Source organism: Peromyscus californicus, unplaced genomic scaffold, assembly GCF_007827085.1.
Source record: "Peromyscus californicus insignis strain IS unplaced genomic scaffold, ASM782708v3 Scaffold_14__1_contigs__length_90479793_seg_2, whole genome shotgun sequence".
Lineage (NCBI taxonomy): Eukaryota > Metazoa > Chordata > Mammalia > Rodentia > Cricetidae > Peromyscus > Peromyscus californicus.
The window spans coordinates 18,298,505-18,320,818 of NW_026294436.1; the positions used below are offsets into that span (position 1 = coordinate 18,298,505).

The 22,314-nt window shown below is 49.4% G+C and overlaps 1 protein-coding gene across 2 annotated transcripts; it reads left to right on the top strand.

Annotated features, from left to right (window-relative positions):
• The first annotated feature begins 16 nt into the window (after nucleotides 1-16).
• Nucleotides 17-21,870, top strand: Rab7b (RAB7B, member RAS oncogene family). Of its 2 annotated transcripts, none has more exons than XM_052736865.1 (6): nucleotides 17-126; nucleotides 6,885-6,952; nucleotides 7,599-7,725; nucleotides 8,229-8,444; nucleotides 16,109-16,234; nucleotides 19,206-21,870. In XM_052736865.1, the coding sequence occupies exons 2-6, from the start codon at nucleotides 6,900-6,902 to the stop codon at nucleotides 19,281-19,283; spliced, it is 600 nt and encodes a 199-aa protein (XP_052592825.1). In that variant the 5' UTR covers nucleotides 17-126; nucleotides 6,885-6,899; the 3' UTR covers nucleotides 19,284-21,870. The 2 variants fall into 2 exon arrangements, with proteins under 2 accessions (XP_052592825.1, XP_052592824.1); XM_052736864.1 differs by lacking the exon at nucleotides 17-126 and adding an exon at nucleotides 6,117-6,584.
• The last annotated feature ends 444 nt before the right edge of the window (nucleotides 21,871-22,314 follow it).

Consider the following 22,314-nt stretch of genomic DNA (forward strand, 5'->3'; position numbering starts at 1 on the left):
GAGAAGAAGGGAAACTCAGAGGGAAGTGGCCTCTTACCAAACCCTCTGACGTTCTCAGCACTGGCCAGATTGAAACTGCCACTCCGGGGAAGAGAGGCCCAGACCCAGAACTTCCACCTGTGTGAGGTGAGTGCCGTGCAGCCGTGGCAGTGAGTGTCCTGGCAGCCTAGCTGTCCTTCCATGTGCCCAGCAGCTCCAGAACTGTCCGGGGTAGAAACAACGGTGTGGGGATCAGAATGTGGCAGGTGCAGGGTTTTAATGCAGCCCTAAGACCCCTGCCCTGCAGACAGTTCCTGGGTGTGGTGGAGAAAGGACTTCCCTCCCAGTCACAGGGAGCTGGGGCCCAGCTCGGGGTTCTGTGGCAGTGCCAGACAGGACACAGCAGCTCAGTCACAGGAGGATGGCACTACGCCCCCTAGACCTGCAGGGAATGCCAGAAATCCTGCAGCATCTGGCGTCTCCTTGGCACACAGACAGGGTGCCTTCTGGGATGTAGATGTGGGGGCTATCAGAGAAAGACAAGCTCCCAAAGTAGGAAAACATCCCTCTTTTTCTAATCTGTATTTCTTCTGGCAAAGAACCATAATACATGAGCCAATGAATGGAGTTGGACAGCCAGACCTGGTTCTACTCTAAGCTGGCTGCTAATCTTGTTTGTTTGTTGTTGTTGTTGTTGTTGTGTGTGATGTTCTGTATGCATGATGGGTATGCATGTTTACCACAGCATACGTGTGGGGGTCAGAGGATGGCTTTGTGGGGTGGGTTCTCTCCTTCCACCTTTACATGGGTTCTGAAGATAAAACTCAGGTCATCCAGCTTGCGTGGTAAGTACCTTTGCCTGCTCAGCCATCTTGCCAGCCCACCAGCTAGTTTCTGACTCCAGAATCCACTGGGCTATAACAGCGTTTTGTAAAATGCAAGTGTTCTAGAATTGCAAGGCATTGTGTATTGATAAAAATGATTGCTTTGGGCTTATTGATCAATCCCCTACTACAAAGAGCCAATGGAGATACCAGTTTCTGAGTATTCTTAGACATAGAGTGTGCTGTATGTGCATAGCAGACGTGCACTACGTGGGTGTGTGGATGGACAGATGCATGGACGGATGGATGCATCAATGCATGCATGGATGGACGGCACATGGGCGGATGCATCACTATTCAGAAGTTTCTGCATTCCCAGCTTAAGTCAACATGCTTTTGGGGGACGGGAATACAGAGAGATAAGAGGCGCAGTCTAGGGTACAGGCAGTCTACTTGGGGAATCAGGACAAACACCTCCCCAAAGAAGTTAAAGAACGAGAACGCTGAGCCTTCTGAAAGCAGCGCTGTGGGTGTACTTTGTGGAGGAAGCAGGTTTGGACCTGCAAGGATTTGGGTGGGTGAGGCCAACTCTCAAGTGATCCCTGCAGGCAACAAAGCCTCATGTTCCGTGGGAATCTCACTAAACAGAAGCCTTTACACTCAGCCTTTTTTTAGAATGAATGTAGTATGGGGTGTCAGAGGGAGAAGAAACACTACAGGACAAGACAAGAATCTGGGGTAGATTGTATACTGGGCAGGGAGACTGGGCCTGCTGCGGAATTCTCAGCCGCCCCTGTTCGCTGGTCTCCCCGACATACATGAGACCTCACCCAGGACAAGTAAGGCAAGAAGACTATGGCTGAGTCCTGCCTGGAGCCAGTGGGAGAGGGAGGGAGGGGACGTGGAAAGGTGATGGTTGAGACCCTCAAGAGTTCTTGCAGACTTGTGCTCAACTCAGTCTTCCTTGCTTTGTAGCAAATGGGCAGGGCCGGGCTTTGGCTGGGAAGAGCTGGAGAAGTGGTGGTCCCTCTGGAGTCCCACTCTGGAGTCCCGCTCTGGAGTCCCGCTCTGTGTGGGCTGGGCTGGCTGGGCTGGTCCTGCATTCCAAGCCTGCTACTCACTGTTCAGTAGAAGAGAAGATGACTCAGCCTTGTTGATAGGGAGATCCCCAGCTTCCCTCTTTGAAGCTCCCCCAGCGACTAGAATGAGGCTGAAAAGGCCTGTTGTGGCTACAACCCAGCCAGGGGTAGAGGACAGGGGAAGGAACCTCAGCTACCATCTGAATCCTGGGAGTAGTCCAGAGAGCCCTGCTGCTGTCTGCCCCCAAGCCAGCTCCTCCAACTGGGTCAGCCTGGGTTGCGTGCTGAACCGAAGATCAAGGCTATTTTTAGAAGTCAGGCTCGTAGAATGTTCGCCGTTTTTTCTGGGATCAGGGTACAGGGTCTTTGGTGGCAGAGCAGTTCCAAGGCACATCTGGAAAGGGGATCAGGACAATGAAAGGGGTGGAGAAGTCACAAGCATCAGAGGAGGCAAGGGAAACCCCCTCCAACACCGCCCCTCCCAGGGCCTGGCATTTGCGGAGGAATTGAACATTTTTGTGGGTGAAGAAACTACCCGCAGTGAGAGAAACAAGCACTCAGGGTATGTCTGGCTGTTTCCCAGGAGCCTAGCACTGCCCAGTGCTAGGTCAAGTGACACTGAGGTCCTTCTAGGACTATGCATGCTCCGTACTTGTAGTGTGAAACCAGCCATAGCGGACATGTTTACATCATCAAAAGTGGCAACCTCTGCAAACTGGATCTGAGGACCTCTTCCACCAGCCCTCACCCCACAAAGGTGTTCAGCTGTTTTCCGGATCTTCCCTAACTTTGGGATCCTGTTATGCTGTCATAACATGACACACGCATGCCATCTTCAGAGGAAGCCACAGTCATAAGTCATGTCTATTTTATCCAGGAGAGAATAGAAAAGTTAGTAATACTCAGGGATCAAGGTCGCAGATGGGTAGATTAGGGAAGAGAGAGGGCTCTCTGACCCCAGAAGTCACGGTCATCGCCTGGTATGAGGCAGCCACCCCCGACCTCCACCCTAGTCACAGTGATTCATCCAAATAGGAAATCACACTCAGATGACTCTGGGCAGCCACCCAGTCACACATGCTTTGTAAAGAGAGGTTGAGTCAGGGTGGGATTGAGGGAGAAAAAAAAAAAAAGAGGTTAAGTCTTTTTCTGATATTTTTAAGTTACAGAAACTAAGATTGCAGAATACATTTTTAAAATATGGACACTTGAGATAGAATGAGAACTCGTGGTCTCTTCTGCCTCCTTTCTCTGTCTCTCCTTAGATGGCATGTTTCTATCTGTGTGTTTCTGGGGCACACATGTGTAGAATTAAACACAGAGACACACTCGGTGAGCTGGTACTTGTTCCTGATAATCTGGTTCCATCTCACTCTGTTAAATGCTCAGATTGCCTCTTCTTTTTTACTTCAAGTGTGTGTGTGTGTGTGTGTGTGTGTGTGTGTGTGTGTGTATGTGTGTGTGTGTGTGTGCACGTGCGTGCGCCATCACTTTATCCTTTTTTAAATGACCTTATATTTCAGAATCTATATGGACCGGCATTTGTGTAGAAAGTCTGCCATTAAAAGAGACCATCAATTTGAGAAGGAATGGGGACAGGGTTGGAAACATGGGAAGGGTTGGAGGGAGGATGCAGGGTAGGGGGAAATGGTGTAAATATACTACATATATATGAATTTTTTAATTAGTTTAATTTTTAAAGAAGAAAGCATGTTGTTGGTGGACATTCAGGTAGAGCAAATATGTGCTGTGATGGGGCCTTTAAGGGCCAAGCTGTGTTAGTCTCATTCATCTCCACTTAAGGGCAAAGTCTCTTGGTACAGTGGTACACTTTTACAATCCTAGATACTTGGGGGTCTGAGGCAGGGGATTGCTGGGTTGAGGCCAGTCTGGGAAATGGCATAAGACTTCACCTCAAAAAGGTGTGAGAGTGGGGTTCTATAACCAAGTATTTGCCTAGCAGGCTCCCTGGTGTATGGGTACCCCAGCAGCACTCATTGTACATCTCACTGTTGTGATAAAGTGCCTGGCGAAGCATTTGAGGAAATCGGGGCGTATTTAGACTCACAGTTTGAGAGAACAGTCCTTCATGGATGGGGAGGCACAGCGGCAGGAGCCTGGGCATCTGCTCACACTGCATCTGCAGCCAGGAAGCAGAGAGGTGGATGTCGGCGCTCAGTTTGTGTTCTCTGTATTCATAAGCATATGTATGTATGTATGTATTCAGTACGCATGTCCATGTATCCTAGACCGTGGAATGGTACCTCTATATTTAGGGCATATTTTCCCACCTCAGTTAACTCAATCTAGAAATTCACCCACAGATGTGCCCAGAAGTTTGTCTCTCAGGTGATGCTGGATCCTCCCAAACTGGTGATCAGTACCAACTACCACAGGCAGTCTCTAGAGCTGGGCCTGGATCCAAATCTCTGCTCCAACCCAGGCTCCCCCACTACCGAGTGTGTGTTGTTAGGAACTCCTAAATTAGTTTCTGGAAACATTTAGTTCTTAGAAACAGAGATAATAACAGTGGCAACCCCACAGATACTATGTGTACCCTAAAACAGCTAGTACTTTAAGACCTTAACACTCTTAAAAACCCTCAATTTGTGCCAGTAAATGTATCACAACAGTACACCAAGCACAATAGCACACTAATTCATTTAACCCACACAGTGGGCTATTATTTGTTTGCATATTTTCAAAGCTCTCAGCACAATGTCTGACCAACAAATGTCAGCATATAGAGTGTGGCAAACCCTGGCGATGTGTATGGTCTGTTCCCTCACCTCCACGTGACACCTGTCCACTGAAGTGTGGGTCCCTCACATACAGCTCCTGCTCAGCAACCCCAGGTCCCTTGCTCTAACAGGGCCTCTTCAGCCCTCTAGCTGCCTTTTCCCAGTACGCCTAAGGCTTTGTCGAGCACAAATCTGAGCCCAGTGCCCTATACGTTCATGGACACAGACACCAGGGCTTCAGACTCTGGAGATCTGAAGGCACCACGGCACGGAAGAGCTTTCTCTGGCCTTCCATTCAAGCACTAGCTCATCCAGTTATCACAGTGTGATGATATATCAGTTATGAGTGACTCGCCCCCCGCCCACCCCACATCACACTTGTATGCTAGGGATGGAAGCCTTGTTCAAGTTAAGCCAGAACTGTAGTAGTACTGAGCCATATCCCCAGTGGAGTGGCTCTTTGAGCCCTGTCTGCACTCACCTCAAGGCTATGGTGAGGCTAGCCTGCTGCACAAAGGATGGTACAACCCACTGGCGGTGCTCGGCCATTGCTGGAGTTTTTCCATTTTCTGCCTCCATTTTGAAACTCTAAGTCCTTTTAAGATACTGTATTGGTCTTTTAAGACAAGTTAACACACTGCACCAAAGTGTTAGGAAACAGCACTCGGTTGCTCTCAGGCCCCTTGAGAAGAGATAACTGATGCTCAGAGGCCCGCCCCTTTCAAAGACTTCTCAGCCACTTCTTAGCTGCTTACCTTTGTAAGCAGCAACATTGTTGCAGTATGCCAACCCTGGTTAGTATCCTTAGTTCCCTGCCTCTACATCCCTGGGAGACGGGGAATTGTTGCCAAGTAGCTAGAAGAATAATAATGATTGATTGATTGATTGAATGAATGAAATGGGATAATCCACCTCGGTCTTGCTCCCCTGAAGCAAATCGATCACCTTTTCCATTCTCCATCCCCAGAATTTTCTTACTTCATTCTCTTCTAGGTAATATCACCCCCTAGACACCATACGCCTCACCTCTTCAGGCTCGCCATGTTGTCAGCACCATACCTTTTCTGTGTCTTGGGAACACTTTCTAGTGTCCTCGTCCCTGTTCCTTCTTCCCCGATGTTTCCTGGAGTAGGTCCTACACGTTTCATCCTAGATGTTCCCAGTGTCAAGTTCGGGGGCGTGCATGTGTTCTCTTCACAGGAAAGGGGTACATTTGTTTATATTCAGTGGTACAGGTATTAATTGGATTTAACTATATTGCAATGTATACCTTCTGTATTTCATGGAAGCTGTGTATATGGTGCTTACCCAGCATTCACAAAGCCCTGGATTCAATCCCCAACACTGAAAAAAAAAATTAATGCAATTGTGATAGTAGTCGACACTTAGCCGATATTGCACACACATAATTTAGCAACAATTTTTCAGTCAAATTATAGAGCATGAATATTTTCCCACATATAATAAAGTATTTCAAATACTCCATTCTGATGACTACGAAGTAATTCGTCGTGTGTCCTGGCCTAACTACTTCTTCACCAGTGGGTGTTTATAAGCAGCACTGGAAGGATGCTCTTGAAGTCTTTGCTCAAGTTCCTGGTGACTTCCATAAGAAAAGTTCCTAGAAGCAGAGGTCAGGCCTATTTTGAGACTCGCCACACATGCTGCCAAGTAGCTTTCCAGAAACATATACTGATTTCACCCTCTCCAGCTTCAGCGAAGAGCCTGGTGATTCTGCACGCACGGCATACTTTGCCTGGGGGAGGGGCTCTCGTCCATCCAAAGGCTCCAGGCAGTCCTGACAATGGACCCCTTGTCCTGCCCACCCCATCCCCTCTTCCCACACTGGCCTCCATTCCTGGCTCTAGGCTGTGCTGTGTGCACGAGGTCTCTGTTCAGATCTGTCCTGCTGTTTGGCACTCTGGGCTACCTCCCAGAGCAGGACTCTGAAGAGCTGAGGGGTGAGTGATCTGCAACTTTGGCAAGACAAAGTAAGGGGAGGGTGTGTACAGGGTGCTGAGTCGTGTGTGTCCTTCAGAACAGCCTCACTGGAGTCCTTAGCCAAGGACAGAGATCCTGATAAACCAGAGGAAAACAGAGCTCAGATGTGAAAGGAGTCACAGCATGCTAAATACTATTCGGAAGGTGTCCTGGAGGGTACGTGGGAGGGCTGCAGTGACTGGGTGTGGGAGGCTTAGCCTCAGTGACAATGGCCACAAACAAGGCTAGCTAGTGTGAAAATGACTTCTGTTTGCCCACAGGCTCTGAAGCTGCTCATGAATCCCCGAAAGAAAGTGGACTTGAAACTTATCATCGTTGGCGCTCTTGGGTAAGCCAAGCCCGGCTGCGGTGAGTTTGCTGGAAAACAGCTTTGCCTGGGAGCATAAGGCCTCCAGGCTGTGCTCCCACCTCCAAGGGACCCTTCCCGAGTCAGAGTGGCAGCGAAGTGCATCCTACTTCAAGGAAGGGAAAAGATTCTTGGTTTGGGTCCAGCTGTGTGATAACTGGCTATGTAACCATTCAGCATCTCTGGGTCCTCCCACGGCCTGCCACACCCAACAAAAATCTGAGCACTGTTGGGGGACACTCAACCTTATCCAAAACTGCTCACTTTGGTTGGTTCTTGCTCCTAGAAACTGTTCCCAATCCTTTGCTCCCCAAAGGGTGGTCTCTTAGACCATTGACACTAGAAATTCAGAATCTGAGCAACTCTCTGCTGAGACACTTGAGCCCACCCTGGGGTGTGTACTGTTGTCTTTCCTCCAGCCTCAAGTCACTCATGTACCAAAGTCCGTTCCTAAACTCCAACTTTGATTAAAAAAATAATAATTCAAAGACTCGAGGAAGGGCTGCAGTGCAAAGAGCATGGTAATGTCCTAACAACGGCATAGCTCTGTGTGTGTGTGTGTGTGTGTGTGTGTGTGTGTGTGTGTTTATAGGTATGCATTTACCATATGTGGATTTTTTTTCCTTAGTGTGGGAAAGACCTCTCTCCTTCACCAATATGTACACAAAACATTTTTTGAGGAATACCAGACCACACTGGGGGCCAGCATCCTCTCCAAAATTATCATACTGGATGACACAACTTTGAAGCTCCAGGTGAGCACTCCCCTCCGTCTCTGAAACACACACACACACACACACACACACACACACACACACACACACACACACACACCTGAAAATCACCCACTTACATAGCAAAGCGTGCTAGAAGTTCAGAGGACCTGGAGAGATACCAGCAAAGTTCAACTCATGGGCTAACTCTAGTCTCTTCTCTGGGGCACAGACACACCCGCTTGTTTACCTACTATAGCAGAGGTGAATAATGTAACAGAGACAGGTGACCTACAAAGCCAAAAGACACTTACTGTTGGGGGATGAGGTAACAACCCCTGCCCTGATAGCCTAGAGAGTGAGAGCTCAGAGCTGTGGTGGTGTATGTGAGTGGGAGGGCTGCACTGTCTGGGTGTGGAAGGGCCGTGCACACCTACACCAAGGCTTTCCCCACCCAGAAAGGAAGCTTTTGGTGTGATACAGCTTTGCTAGGTTTCCCTTTAGCCACTCATCAGAGCCTGTGGGGCGCTGCTCTTCCCCTCCAGATCTGGGACACAGGTGGTCAAGAGCGGTTCCGCTCCATGGTATCAACGTTCTACAAAGGTTCCGATGGCTGTATCCTGGCGTTCGATGTCACTGATCCAGAGTCCTTTGAAGCCCTGGGTATCTGGAGGGATGACGTCCTGGCAAAGATCATCCCCATGGAGCGGTCATACCCCATGGTGGTGCTTGGGAACAAAATCGATCTGGAAGACAGGAAGGTACTGTGAGTTCATTCACTCATTCACTCATTCATTCATTGACAAACTATGTAACAACTGCATACCAGATGCTGTGTTAGGCCTCACAGTGCTGACAGAGTCCCCCCTTCAAGGACTCCACGGTCTAAGAGTGACAGTTATGGTACAATGTGGCAAACGCAATGATAGTCACACACTTTGGAGACTTGGAGATCAGAACAAAGGGATGTCTAAGTCCGAAACAGAGAGCTAGCTTCTTAGAAGAAATGGGTTCTAGGCTAAAGAAACAGGATGATGTAAACTGAGACACAAGTAACAGGAAGTAGGAGACTTAGGACCTGAGAGGAGCCAGAAGTCAGGTCTTGGAGGAACCTGATTTAGTCTTAGAACAGTATTTCTGCCTAGAGTCACAGAGGGATCTGAAGGTATCAGTTTTCAGATCTACAAATTTCCTAGGCAATTAATAATTTTTCACTAAGTCGTATATACCCAGGAGAGTCGCTGAACCTTTGACAACTGGTCTACCCCAATGCTGGCAGTAGCCCCACCTGTGTGGGTAGTAGCCATCACAGGGCTATTGAGTGGAAAGTTCTCCCAACCTTTCCTTGCTATCAAAAAAAGGAATAGAGGTTGTCTTAATTTGTAAAAATTGAGACAAAGGTATGTTGTGCCAATTGAAGCCCAAATAACACCCAAAGGAGCCGTTAGAACCACATTCTTTCGGTATTTCTAATGGAAAAGCGTAGATGGGGAACTGAGTCATTGTGATGGAACTCTGTTTTCACCATGGTTCAAACAGAAAGCCGCAAGAGAAATGAACCAAAACTTAGTACTGCGAAGTACAGGGTGGTCAGGAGAAGGGAGGAGACAGAAGGGTACTTCCAACTGCACTCACCTGCAGAGAGGAAGCTCCCTATTCAGAGAGGAAGATGTGTTTGACTTGGGCATCCAGAATCTGAGAAGCTGGGAGAGCAGCCTGAAGCAGCTAGGGAACCGGCAAGCTTTGGGACACCTAAGAACAAAACTACGGGGCAGAAGTGTGAACTGGAGACGAGTCTCCCGCTCTGTGTGGCCAGTTCAGGTTGGAAACTCCGTGTCCGTGGAACATCCTGTCTCAGACGGGAACCCAAGTCTCCCTTTCTTCCCGCTCTGGACCAGCTGCAGTGGGGACTTCATTGACAGCTTTGCAAGTCCAGTCCCCACCTGCTTAGGTCAGATGGGAGCTCTGGGGTCTAATCCTGTCTGGAGTGAAGCAGGAAGACTGAGAAGCGGTCATGGAACAGGACAGTCCTTGTTTTGTGGGTCTTTCGTCGTATACCTTGGTGTTCTCCGGCCTGGCAGGTGTGGTAAGGCCCCTCTTCTGTGAATCATTCTTTTGGGTCCTTCAGACCCCCTAACTGGGCAACATTCCATGGTGCCCAGAAGAAACAAGTCTCTTGCAATCTGCTTTCTTCCTTCAGCTTCAATCAATCCTCTTGGTAGCTCCAACCCCGCTGCCCCTCTGTGGAACCCACGCCTAGCCTAGGCATACTCAGGCATTCTGGCCATGTTCTCAGGAGCCAGTTCTCTCTCTGCCTCATGACCTTTCACCTGAGAACCTGCAGGTATGTGCCAGACCCCAGTCTGTCACAGTCACCAGGCTTCAGAGGCCATATGTTACCACCAACCTCAAGGCCCTCTTCTGACTCCTATGGGAGGCAGGTGTAATTATGTTTACAATACAGCTTTCTTCAAAAGAGTACTAGCCAATCCTCCCTTGCAAGCCTTTTGTGTCCATGTTGTGAGTATTAGTGTCATCTGAGAGATTCTTCGTCATAAAACCTTGGAGACATGTGTGGTCCCAAGACCATCCCACTGCACATCTGAAGTCTACCAGCTTACGAGGCTGAGATCTAAACATCCATTTTAACATCTCCTTTCATGTATCTGAAGGTCAAGTTAAGGGAGTTCAGGAAAAGGGGGCCAGAGTTTTCTCAGTGAAGTAAGAGGTACCATCCTCCAGTGAGGAAGGAAACCAAAAAGGAGGCCTAAGAATCACAGTCAAGGTGGGCCATTTAGAATCTCTCTAAATTTCATCCACTCCAAATTAATACAATTCAGGGCTGGGTTCTGATAATTGATTAAATCCAAACACGAGAGGATGAGCTGCTGGAGGAAGGACGGACCAGAATTGATGAAATACGAAAGGCTCAGCTGAAGGAGGAGGCTGAGCTTGAAGGAGCATCACTGGGGTGTGTTTCAACAGCCCTGCTGGAGCAAATGCTAGGAACAAGGGACCTGGGATGGCAGCTTTTCCAAGCAAGAGAATCAGAGGGTGGGGGTGGGAAGGCTCCCAGGAAACCTGAAGGAAAGGGGGCAGGGTAGTTGGAGCATCAGATACTAGAGAGCAGGATGGGATGGGCATGCAGAAGTTGAAAAGAGAGAAAGGTGTGGTCACCAAAAGGAAGACTAGGTTTGTATTCGGACCTGATTCTGTGAAGCAGATGGAGAAGCGGAGAAGGAACTCTGGCTCCCTTGAGTAGTGGCAGCCTTGTGTTGACGGAGAAAGGAAACAGATTGTGAATAGTCAATGACTGGGGGGCGCCTGGATGGGTGAAGGGGGGTGATGACTCCTAAGACAGAAGTCTGAGCCAAGCCGGGTGTGTGTGTGCGTGTGTGTGTGTGTGTGTGTGTGTGTGTGTGTGTGTGTGTGTGCGTGTGTGTGTGTGTGTGTGTGTGTGCTTTGCTTTAGAGAAGAAGAATAAGGGGGTGAAAGAAGCAACGAGACGCTAGGCAAACCTACATCATCCTTGGAGAGGCAGATAAGGGAATGCCCTCGATGGGGATGGTGAGAAGGAGATGGAGACACAAGGAGAAGCCAGAGACACAGAAGTCAGCCAGATGGGGTGGATAAAGGATGATTTGGGGAAGATGAAGGGAGTTTGTCTGTGAGCAAGGTGACCCAGAAGAAAGGTCCGGAGGGAGGTGGCCTAGGAATCAGAGGTAAGAGGTACTGCACAATAAGGAAATGAGTTCAGGGAAGAGGAAGTGGGAGGAGAAAGTGGAGAGACTTACCACAAAGACCCCATATTGTTAGGGCCAAGAACTAAGGAGCGGCGGCTCCTGCCCTCACATCTCCTTACTCTGATGCCGACTTAGCAAAGAGATTGTTAACCCCTGGTTGGGACGAGGAAAATAAAGACTAGCCAAGTGACTGTATCCAGGGAGGCTTGCACTCTCTAGAACAAAGCTGAGGGAGTAGGCACCATCTCTTTCAACGTCCCAGCTGAGCGATGGCCCACCGATGGTCCACCGTGTTCCCTGTATGCCCCGGGTCCACTCCAACCTCTTCTCTGCCATGGAAACCAGAAGATGGATTTCTCTGTATTATTTGAGGGTTGATGGAAACATTGTAATTGTGTTTTCCTTAGGAACAGGTCTGGAAAAGTAGCTTTTCCTACTCTTGTTGTTGTTGTTTTCTGAGACAGGGTTTCTCGGTGCAGCCCTGGCTGTCCGGGAACTCACTCTGTAGACCAGGCTGGCCTCGAACTCACAGAGATCCTCCTGCCTCTGCCTTCCAAGTGCTGGGATTAAAGGCATGTGCCGCTGCCACCTGGCTTAGTTTTTCCTACTTAGTTAAAGGAAAATAAGTGTTTAAAAGTACATTGCTAGATTTGGGGAGGAGGAAATTCTGGACTCAAGGAATGACAATGGTCACACAACAGTAGGGCATATACTTAATGCCCTGAATTATACGGTTAGACATAACTACAATATTAAGTTATATGTGGTGTGTATCTTACTACAATAAAGATGCACATACATATGCAAACACACATATAGCCAGAATAATTTGAAAGAAATTACTGGCTTATCTTCGTTTAAAAAAAAAAACAACCCTTCCACAGAAGTCAACAGTGGAAAATCTTGGTTCATGAGAAAGGGGCTCTAACATCTGAGCTGTGGGGGATTTATTTCCGGGAACTTTAATGCCTTACTCCACGCCCAAATGTGAGTTCTGACCTACCCCTAATGGAACTGAGATGGTGTCTCCTACAATACTGTTGGTTATTCTTGGAGGTTTACTAACTAGTATCAGATATGCTGATTCCTTTCAAGTTTTATTTATTCTTATTTTATGTGTATGAGTATTTTGCTTACATGCACGTAAGCACACCACATACATGCAGTGCCTGCAGAGGCCAGAAAACGGCATCGGATCCCCTGGAACCAGAGCTACAGTCAGTAACTGAGCCGCCATATGGGTGCTGGGAACCAAACCCAGGTCCTCTCCAAGAGCAGCAAAAGTTCTTAACTGCTGAACCACCTCTCCAGCTCCCAGATATATTAATTTTAAATTTATATAACAATCATTTTAAATATATACAAGGAGAATGCATCAAAACCAAAATTATGCAGATAGGGGCCCACATGACGGTTCAGCAGTAAAGGCCACAGAGCCTGACTACCTGAATTTGATGCCTGGGAGAGATGTGATGGGAGGAGAGAACTGACTCCTACAACTTGTCTCTGATGTCCACACTTGTACACACACACACACACACACACACACACACACACACACACACACACATACATTGTAAAATAAATAAAAAATTATAGTTTTTTTTGTTTTTTTTTTTGCAATCTGGCCTAGTTTTTGTCAAACACTGGTTCTCAATGAGTGAGCAGAACCAAATGTTAACAGCCCATTGTAAGCAAAAGCAAAACTTGTGAAAGTAACAGTAGTCCCCAGGTACCACGTCTTGGAGTTACTTTTCGAGTTCTCTGAGCTTAAGTTATAAATAACTATTATACTTCATAAATAGAAGACAAGATGATCTTCAAAGTCATGAAATCACAGCTAGAATTGGCAGAGAGAACTAAAAGTGCTGTTCCATGGCTTCTCTCCAGCCAGCCCTCTGTAGGGGGCGGGCCTGGAGACCCAGAAAGAGGCCGCTGGAGCATAGTCTCGACTGATGCTCTGGAGATTCTGCTCAGTCATTTTCGAGACCCATCAGAAAGGGGACGGGGGATAAGATGAATGTGGGTCTTACCAGGAGGACACCTCCAGCATGGTCTGCTGCTTCGGGGAAGGGACAGCAGAACTGACTGAGGGGACAACAGAGCTGACTGAAGGGACAGCAGAGCTGACTGAAGGGACAGCAGAGCTGCCGCTGCAGCTGCAACCAATGGCATGTCTCCCAAGCTCCCTCAGTGAGTGATCAGCCTCGGATGCAGTCCTGGGCTTCTAAGGTATTAACGTCCAATGATCATTTATCTGCATGTTACTAGTACAGACGTCCCAAGTCTCCCTCTAAACATTCTAGGATTTGCCCCAATCTAGGAGGACTGTTGATGGCTTACAGATCTTGGCCATGCATCTGTCCCGTAGGAGGTACTATTCCTCACTAATGCTGGGGTCCCTCTTCCCAAAGGCAGGAAAATCTTAGGCATCAGAGGCTAAGACTGAGCCTGGACATTCTTGCTCTGCTGACCACAGTCTTATGTTGTGAACCTTACAATGCCAGAGCTGGTGGTCAACAGAGGCACTGTGTAAAGAAGACGTGAGCCACTGGGCATTCCTGCCAGTCCTGAGCCCAGCAGGGCAGGAACCAGAGAGACAGTGGACAACAATGGTACTTCATAATCTCAGGAAGACAGGTGTTCCCAGAACCTTCAAGCACGGGGAGACAGTGTGATAAAGGGGGGTCTTTCATCTCCCCTGCCTGCCCTGTGTTCTAGGAAAAGGCACAAATGGTCCTTTCTCTGGGAAAAAGAGCTTGATCCCCTTAAATAAATTTAAATAATGTTAAAGTACCAGCCACAGCAAATATAAGATACATAGTAATTTCCCCTTAAAATAACTAGTGAGACATCACACTCTTTGGTACGAGTCACCCCTCAAGTAATTCAGAAGGATGTGGGGCATACCCAGCAGCCCTCAGCTGCATCCAGCTGTTTGCACTTAGAAGCAATGTCCTCTCTTAGCTCGCTCACATATAGGGGCTGAGAATAAAAAGGTCCTCAGCCTGAACTGGAGGAACCTGGAGTCTCATGGGGGCAACAGTAAAGAAGATCAAGGTTCTCACAAAGAGTCCTCCAGGGGCAATTCAGATGCCAGGGGAATGCTACATTAGGCCTGCATCCATGCTCTGCCTCCCCTGAGCTGTGTGATCAGGGGTATGTTTCTGAACCTCTCTGAGCCTCAGTGTTCCTGCCTCTAAAGTCAAGCTAATAGCATCCATCTCATAGCTAGTGGGGGCCTTAGGTAAGTAAGTTGACATGTGATGATGTGCCTAACAGTGAATAAGGATAACCTTATTCTACCTAGGGTCTGTCCCCTAGGGAAAAGAGTCCCTCCTGGCACAGATCTGCTCAGTCGGCAGGGAGGCAGAGAGGGAGCTCCCCCTTCCCACCCTGCCTGCCCTGTGTCTGTTGGGGCCATCTCCTTTAGAGGGACTGAAGAGGGAGCCAATGTTGGGAGGAAGCTTCTAGCCAGAACTTAGAAAGCCAGAGAGTGAAGCGGGCTCTAATTCTGCCAGGTCCATGTCCAAATCCTGCCCAGGCTGTGTATCCTGGGCAAAGGTAATTCTCCAGGTCAGTGTCTTTCGACCTTCCTAATGCTGTGACCCTTGAATACAGTTCCTCATGTTGTGGTGACCCTCAACCATGAAAGTATTTTTGTTGCTACTTTATAACTGTAATTTGCTACTTTTATGAATTTTGATGTAAATATCTGTATTTTCGGATGGCCTTAGGTGACCCCCGTGAAAGGGTCGTTCAACCCAAAGGGGTCGGGACCCACTGGTTGAGAACCATGGCTCCAGGTGCTCATCTGTAAAATGGCGTTGGCAACACCCACCTCACAGATTCATGTTAGGAACTGAAAAGATAAACTATGGAGCTGCAGACACAGGAGGGGCTCTCAGTCATCAAGAGGGGTGGTGGCCATGATCACAGGGGCTGGGGTGATGGTTGGGAGGGAGGGTGGTGGTGGCGGCAGGAAATGGAAGAGAAAGGGGAGAGAGTCAAAAGCTGAGGGGTGGCCTCACTTTCTGACAGACGGCTCTCAGTCCCACAAAAAAGAGACCTCACTCCCTTGGGTGCTGATCTCTTTTTATCTTTTCTTCTTGAAATGTATATGCACGTATAGGGAGCAGGCATGAGTGCGTGCGTGCGTGCGTGCGTGCGTGCGTGCGTGTGTGTGTGTGTGTGTGTGTGTGTGTGTGTGTGGAGAAAGGAGTATACGTCCATGCATGGGCAGAGGCTAAGGAGGCCATCAGCTGTCCTGCGCTGTCATGAATGTCCTTGTTCCCTTGAGACAGAGTCTCTCGTGGTACTGGAAGTTTGCCATGTCTCTGAGGCTGACTGGCCAGTGACTTCTCAGGCTCTACCTGTCTCTGGCCCACAGCCCTGGGATTTCAGGCATCTATGATCATACCCAGCTTTTGTGTGGGTGTCAGGGATTTGAACTCAGGTCCTCATACTTAGGCATGGAATACTCTTACCCACTAAGCTATCCTCCTAGTGCCATGTTAGTTCTTCTTAATGACCTAGTCTCCCTTCGAGGTCTCACCCCCTTTATCCTCAGCAATTTCAGCACGGGTTCTGGAGGGAACAAGCCACACCGAAACCACAGCAGCAACAAGGACCGCGGCTGTGGCCACAGCGATACGGACACAGTGATCATTTCTCTCCCACAGGTGTCCCAGGAGGTGGCCCATGGATGGTGTAAAGAGAAGGACATGCCTTACTTTGAAGTTAGTGCCAAGAATGACATCAATGTGGTACAAGCTTTTGAGGTTCTGGCCAGCCGGGCACTCTTGAGGGTAAGTGATGTGGTGGTGGAACTCGTCAGAGCTGCCCTAGGCAGAGGTCCTCAGGATCTCCCAAGGAAGAAAATGTGGGTGTAGGTAAGGACTCGGAGGGGATGCGAGTATTCATCCTTTTAATTATTTAGTAGTTGGATGGGCTCAGCAATTCTGGTGCCACGGATGCCGGAAGCATCAAGTACCTGGGAGCAAGGGGTTGGACTCGTCGTCTGGCCAGCTATCACAATCCCTTGTGGAGTATTTAAAATGTCAGTCCTGTGCCTGGTGCCTGGGGATTCTAATTCAGTGAGGATTTGAGAAGTGGTCTCTAAGCCAGTCCTCACTGTGGGACAGAAGTCTGGTGGAGCCAAGCTTGCATTAAGTCAAGTGGGATCTCCAGCTTATAGGAGCTGCTGACAGCTTCCAATCGGAAAGATAAACAGACCCAGGCGCTTCGATGTGATGACGTCAACAGCTTGTGTTGAGTGTGGCGTGTGTCCCAGACACTGTGCAGGCGGCTGGGGATCCTCAGACTCAAGAGGAAGACAAGGAACATGAGTGACTGCAACACAATTCTGCATGGTTGGAGCGGACTTGGTGATGGAGTCCAGGGAAGGGGCCCAGTGACAGACAGCCCACGTGACGGGAGCGGCCACTGAAGGCCACCGAGACACAATTGTGGGTTTTGCTTCTATAGGTTTTAATTTTGTTTTTTGAGACACGGTCTCACTCTGCAGTCCAGACTAAGCTCTAATTCACAGTCCCCTGCCTCCACTTCTACAGTGTTGGGGTCACAAGTGTGTGCTACCATGCCCAGCTAATGGCAGAACTTTAGTGTTACAACGTGGAGTTTGAAAGTTTGACACAACGTGGGGTTCATCTGGCGACCTTGTCCTGCCACCCTGAGTTAAGAGAAGGGAACAGGCGTAGTGTCACACGCCTTTAATCCCAGTACTCGGGAAGCAGACACAGTCGGATCTCTGTGAGTTCGAGGCCAGCCTGGTCCACACAGTGAGTTCCAGGACAGTCAGGGCTACATAGAGAGACCCTGTCTCAAACAAACAAAAGTGATCATTGCCAGAGCAACGATTTTAAGTGGAGGATATGAGCAAGGAATGGTTAGGAGATTGGAGGCATCCCCTAGGTGGAAATGGCTGGCTGCCATCATCCTGACCTCGTTGTGGGTAACTGACTGACTTGCATGACCCATGTTGTCCTGAAGGGAAGGTCCCAAGACGCGGGACAGACAACATTTGCCTCCAGCAGCTGCGCAAGGGAAAGTTAAGAGCTTTCTCCGTTCGCACGGCCCAGCCTGGACCTCAGGTCAGCCTCCAGCCATTACTGCCTCCTGAGGAAGAACAGCAGGAGTACTTAGTGTATGGTCGGTGAGTGTAGCTCTGCCACAGTCAGCAAAGCAGGCTCCGAATATGCAGGTGAGCATGCCTGTACCATTAGCCAGGACGGCTGATCACAACTTATCAGGATAATGTGGCGCAATTATTGCCAGACACTCAGTCACAAGGAATCTTCCCCAGCCTACTGCCAGTGTACATACACGGCCATGATCTGCCCTTTCAGGGGAGAGTGTCCTTTCCTTCCCATTAATTGGAGTTAAAGTATATCCTTCCTATGATGTCACTTTCATCCTGTGAGGCTGTTAGGGATGCTTGTTCTTGCTAACATCCTTTCTCGGCAAAAGGAGAGCTTGGCAGCTCACCACAGTTCCTGATACTTGTGCAGGAGACTGAGCCGGGGCCTGGAGGTCACAGACACGGTGTCTGCAGTCAGACTGACCTGGATAAAGTCCTGGGCTAGCAGCTTTGTGTGCATACCTGTCAAAACAGATGACTGACCTGAGCCTGTTCCCCCATGCATAAAATGAAAACTGTCCCATCCTGTAAACATTTCCCGAGCTGTCACGTGGGGGTTCGGGATGGGGCCTCACAGCACTCTGGCTCTGGAGTGTGACACCTGAGGGGAAAAGAGTGAAGCAGGAGTGGTCAACAGCACGTCTGCTCTTCCAGAGAACCCCAGTTTCGTTCCTAGTACCCACATCCGGTGGGTCACAAGTGTCTACAACTCTAGCTCCAGAGGGTCTGACACCTAACCTCGGGCCACCTTTGAGAATCATCACTTGTATGCACATGCCCATATGTAGGCTCATACCACTACACATAATTAAAAAATAAAAATAAATCCAGAAGCAGCAACAGCTGCATTTCTGTCTCTGTGACCCGTGGCCTTAGAGCCTGTAACCCTAACACCCAGGCAGAGGAAGGAGGATTGTGATTTCCAACCATAGGGGGACCCTGTCTTTAAAAAAGGAAGAGAGAAATCCATGGCCTTGAGGAACTCCTGGCCTTCCCTGGAACCAAGGGATGGGAGGCTCTTAGAAAGAGAGCTGGGCAGGCACGAAGGGGCTTGTTAGGTGGGCAGGGGCCTTCTCTGGGTGTTTGTTGGGACAGGGGTTTGGATAGTTGACAGAGAGGGAGAAAAGTGGCATGGAGACACCGAACTGGAAGGGCAAGTCTCCCTACAGCTGGGATGGGGACGGAGGCCAGCTGGGCTCCTCCAGGTGCCATAAGAGACAGGAAGGGCCCAGGCACAAAGAATATTGGGGGTATTGAAATGTTTGTGGGGACGAGTATCCATCAGAGATGAGGGGTTAGCTGTCCATCTCTGCCCAAGCCCAAATGTCACTCACCTCAATTGTTCCTTCTGGGGAATGGGAAGTTATGAGACCTGACCAGAAGTCAGGTGCCTGAGATCCTATAATCCTTCCACTGAAATACTCTGGACTCCTGGAAAGAGGCAGGACAGAGAGGGAAGGGAGAAGGTTGGAAGGCACGGTCTTCTCTTCTGGTCCTCAGTTTCCCAACAATATCACAGAAGGAAGACAGAATGCCCAGCTCCCGGGCCCATTGAGAAGCCAAGTGTCAGGGCTCTTTAGACCGCAGGCTGTGAATACTGACTCCTCTTTCCTCCCTAGTACCAAGGCACCGTAGAGAATCACCTTGTGGACTCTATCAAGCTCTCGCCAGGCCAGCCAAAGAGCAGGTGCTGCTGACTCCTGGACTCGTCCTTCAGACTCCTACCCGCAGCTGTGTGCAGACCACTCACTCCAAGCTCAACCCCACCAGTCCCCGGCGTGCCCCTACCAAGCCAGGAGGGCAGCAGGAGAGAGTGTCCCAGGCAAATCCTGGCCCCAGAGAAGGCGCCACAGGAGTCTCGATGGCTCATACCTTCTGCCTCCCCTCCCCTGACACAGTCCTGCTCATCTCTGCAGACAGGCTGCTCCCTTGAGCGCTGCGGACCTATAGCTTCGGATGACGCTGACAGTGTGGCTCTGCTTCAGCCAGGCGGAGGAGCCAGGACATGGACCACTCACTCCTCCTGACAGGCAGAAGCCAACAGGCCTGAGACCTCCTGCGGCTTCTTCCAGGAAGAAGTGAGGAAGCAAGACGGGAAGCTGTTGTTCCTGCCTCCCAGGTGCTCAAACAGCTCCCATAACTGACCAGGCCTCAGTGTGCCCATCTGCCAGATCAGCGGTCCCAAAGTCCCCCGTATCCCACTGTGGTTTGAGGACCAGACGATGCATCTAAGTCCCACTTGCTGCTGCAGACACACATGTTGACTTCTTCAGCAAGTGTTTTTGATGCCTTCTCTGTACATGGCACTGAGGACACTGATAACACATGTCCTTTTCTCCCAAAGGACATCTGGAGAAAGAGAGGCAGCAGGCACGAAGCAGAACAGATGACCGCAATGAGGTGCTGTTTCAGACAAAGGGGTGCAAGGGGGCTTTCCTGTGGAGGTGACAGTTGGGCTCACAGCTACAGGATGGGCTACAGGAAGGGCACGTTAGGAGAGGGAGCAGCGAGGCCAAGGCCTGGGGCGACGGACAGCTTGCTATATTCCTGAGGACTCAAAGTTGCTGTCCAGGGAAATCCTGCCCCCAGAGGGCACCGTGATGATTTGGTGACTGACCACCAGGGGGCAGACGTGTCCTCTGCTTCCAGGCTGTGGCCTTTGTTCTGAGGACACTGGAAAAGCTGGTTGTTTCTGTCAAGTAGGCAGTTGAGGCTTGTTCCCAGGCTCCGGGTATGTTGAACCTGGGCTGTTGGGTAAGAATTCAAGTGTCCTGGGTAAAAACTTCAGGATCCTTGATTCAGGCGACAAAGCAAAACCAGAGACAAGTCCCAGGGCGACGTACCTAGAGAGCATATGGATTCTGTGGCCCACGTTTCCAGGATATAACCTTCTTTTTCTCCTGGCTTCAGCAGCACAGATAGGGTGGCCCAGTCTGAAGGAGGTGGACAGGATGAACTTTCAGGGTCTTCCATGGTCAGGTTCTCGCCTCATGCCTACTGCAGACATTCCCTGTCTCCACAGGAGTCTCCTTTCCTGAGTCCTAAGCAGATCTGAGGTGTTAATCTGAACCTGTAGGAAGAAGCACCTGACTGGTGCTCAAGGCACTAACCAGGGGACTCGAGGACCCCGTCTGCCCCCAGCCTAGCTCTGAAGTAGGAAGCAAACCGCCATGGGCAGCAGCCACAGGAACAGAGTGCATCCCTAGCAGACCACTGTCTGTGTCCTTCAGAGGTGAACGCTATGCACTGCTCTCTCTCTCTCTCTCTCTCTCTCTCTCTCTCTCTCTCTCTCTCTCTCTCTCTCACACACACACACACACACACACACACACACACACACACACGCATGGCTCTCCTGGGAGTCAGACTGTGAAGGGATGTGTGGTGTGTGGGTGTGCATCAACGTTAGCATCACAATGAACGTATGGACCGTATCTAAATGTACAAACAACTAATAAGCACCTCCTTTGTTTTCATCCTTTGTAGAACAATGACAGTCCCTTCTCGGTCTGTGGTGGCTGTCTCAGTTACCCACGGCCAACTGTGAACCAAAAATATTAAACAGCAAATTTCAGAAATAAATAACTCACGACTTTCACATCACATGTCCTTTGGAGTAGTGTGACGAATGCCTGTGCCGTTCTGCCCGGGCCAGTCATCCTTCTATTCAGTGTGTCCACGGTGTATGTGCTACCCACCATACTACCCAGGCCAGTCATCCCTCTATTCAGTGTGCCCACGGTGTATGTGCTACCCACCATACTACCCAGGCCAGTCATCCCTCTATTCAGTGTGCCCACGGTGTATGTGCTACCCACCATACTACCCAGGCCAGTCATCCTTCTATTCAGTGTGCCCACGGTGTATGTGCTACCCACCATACTACCCAGGCCAGTCACCCCTCTATTCAGTGTGTCCACGGTGTATGTGCTACCCACCATACTACCCAGGCCGGTCATCCCTCTATTCAGTGTGTCCACGGTGTATGTGCTACCCACCCACCAGTCCCTGGAGCTGTCTCAGCTGTCATATCAACATTCATCATTTCCAATGCCTCTGTTAATAGGAGCCTAGAGCCATGTCACGATGCCCAGGTCATTCATCTCACTTTATCTCATCACACAGATGTGGTATCATCCCGTCTCACCACAAAGGGACAAGGTTGAGAATAGTACATTATTTTTGAAATATACGTCTCCATCATTTTTATTATTGTACAGACTCAGGATCATTTATTTTATTATCAATTGTTGTTCATCTCTTGCTGTACCTAATTTATTCATTAAACTTGATCATAGGCATGTGTGGATTGTGACTTTAGGTATCTGTGGTGGGTCCAGGAGTGCTTCCTTGGATAAGGAGAAACTATAGTGTTCACGTTTCAACTTAAAAGAAAAGAAAAAAAGAGCCGGCCATGGTGGCCCACGCCTTTAATCCCAGCATGTGGGAGGCAAAGTCAGGCTGATCTCAGTTCAAGGCCCAGAGTGAGTTCCAGGACTGCCAGGGTTACAGAGAAACCCTATTTCAAAAAACAACAGCAAAAGACATCAGGGTAAGCGCAGACAACAAAAACTGCCTCCTTTCCAGGGCCCTGTGATGAAGTGAGCTTGTTCAAAAATTAAGAATTTCAAGACATCAGCAACAGCACCCGACACCAGGGTAAGTCCTCCTGCGGACAGGTCACCCACTCGTGAATCGGTCTTGAGAACACGATAAGCTTTCAGCTGG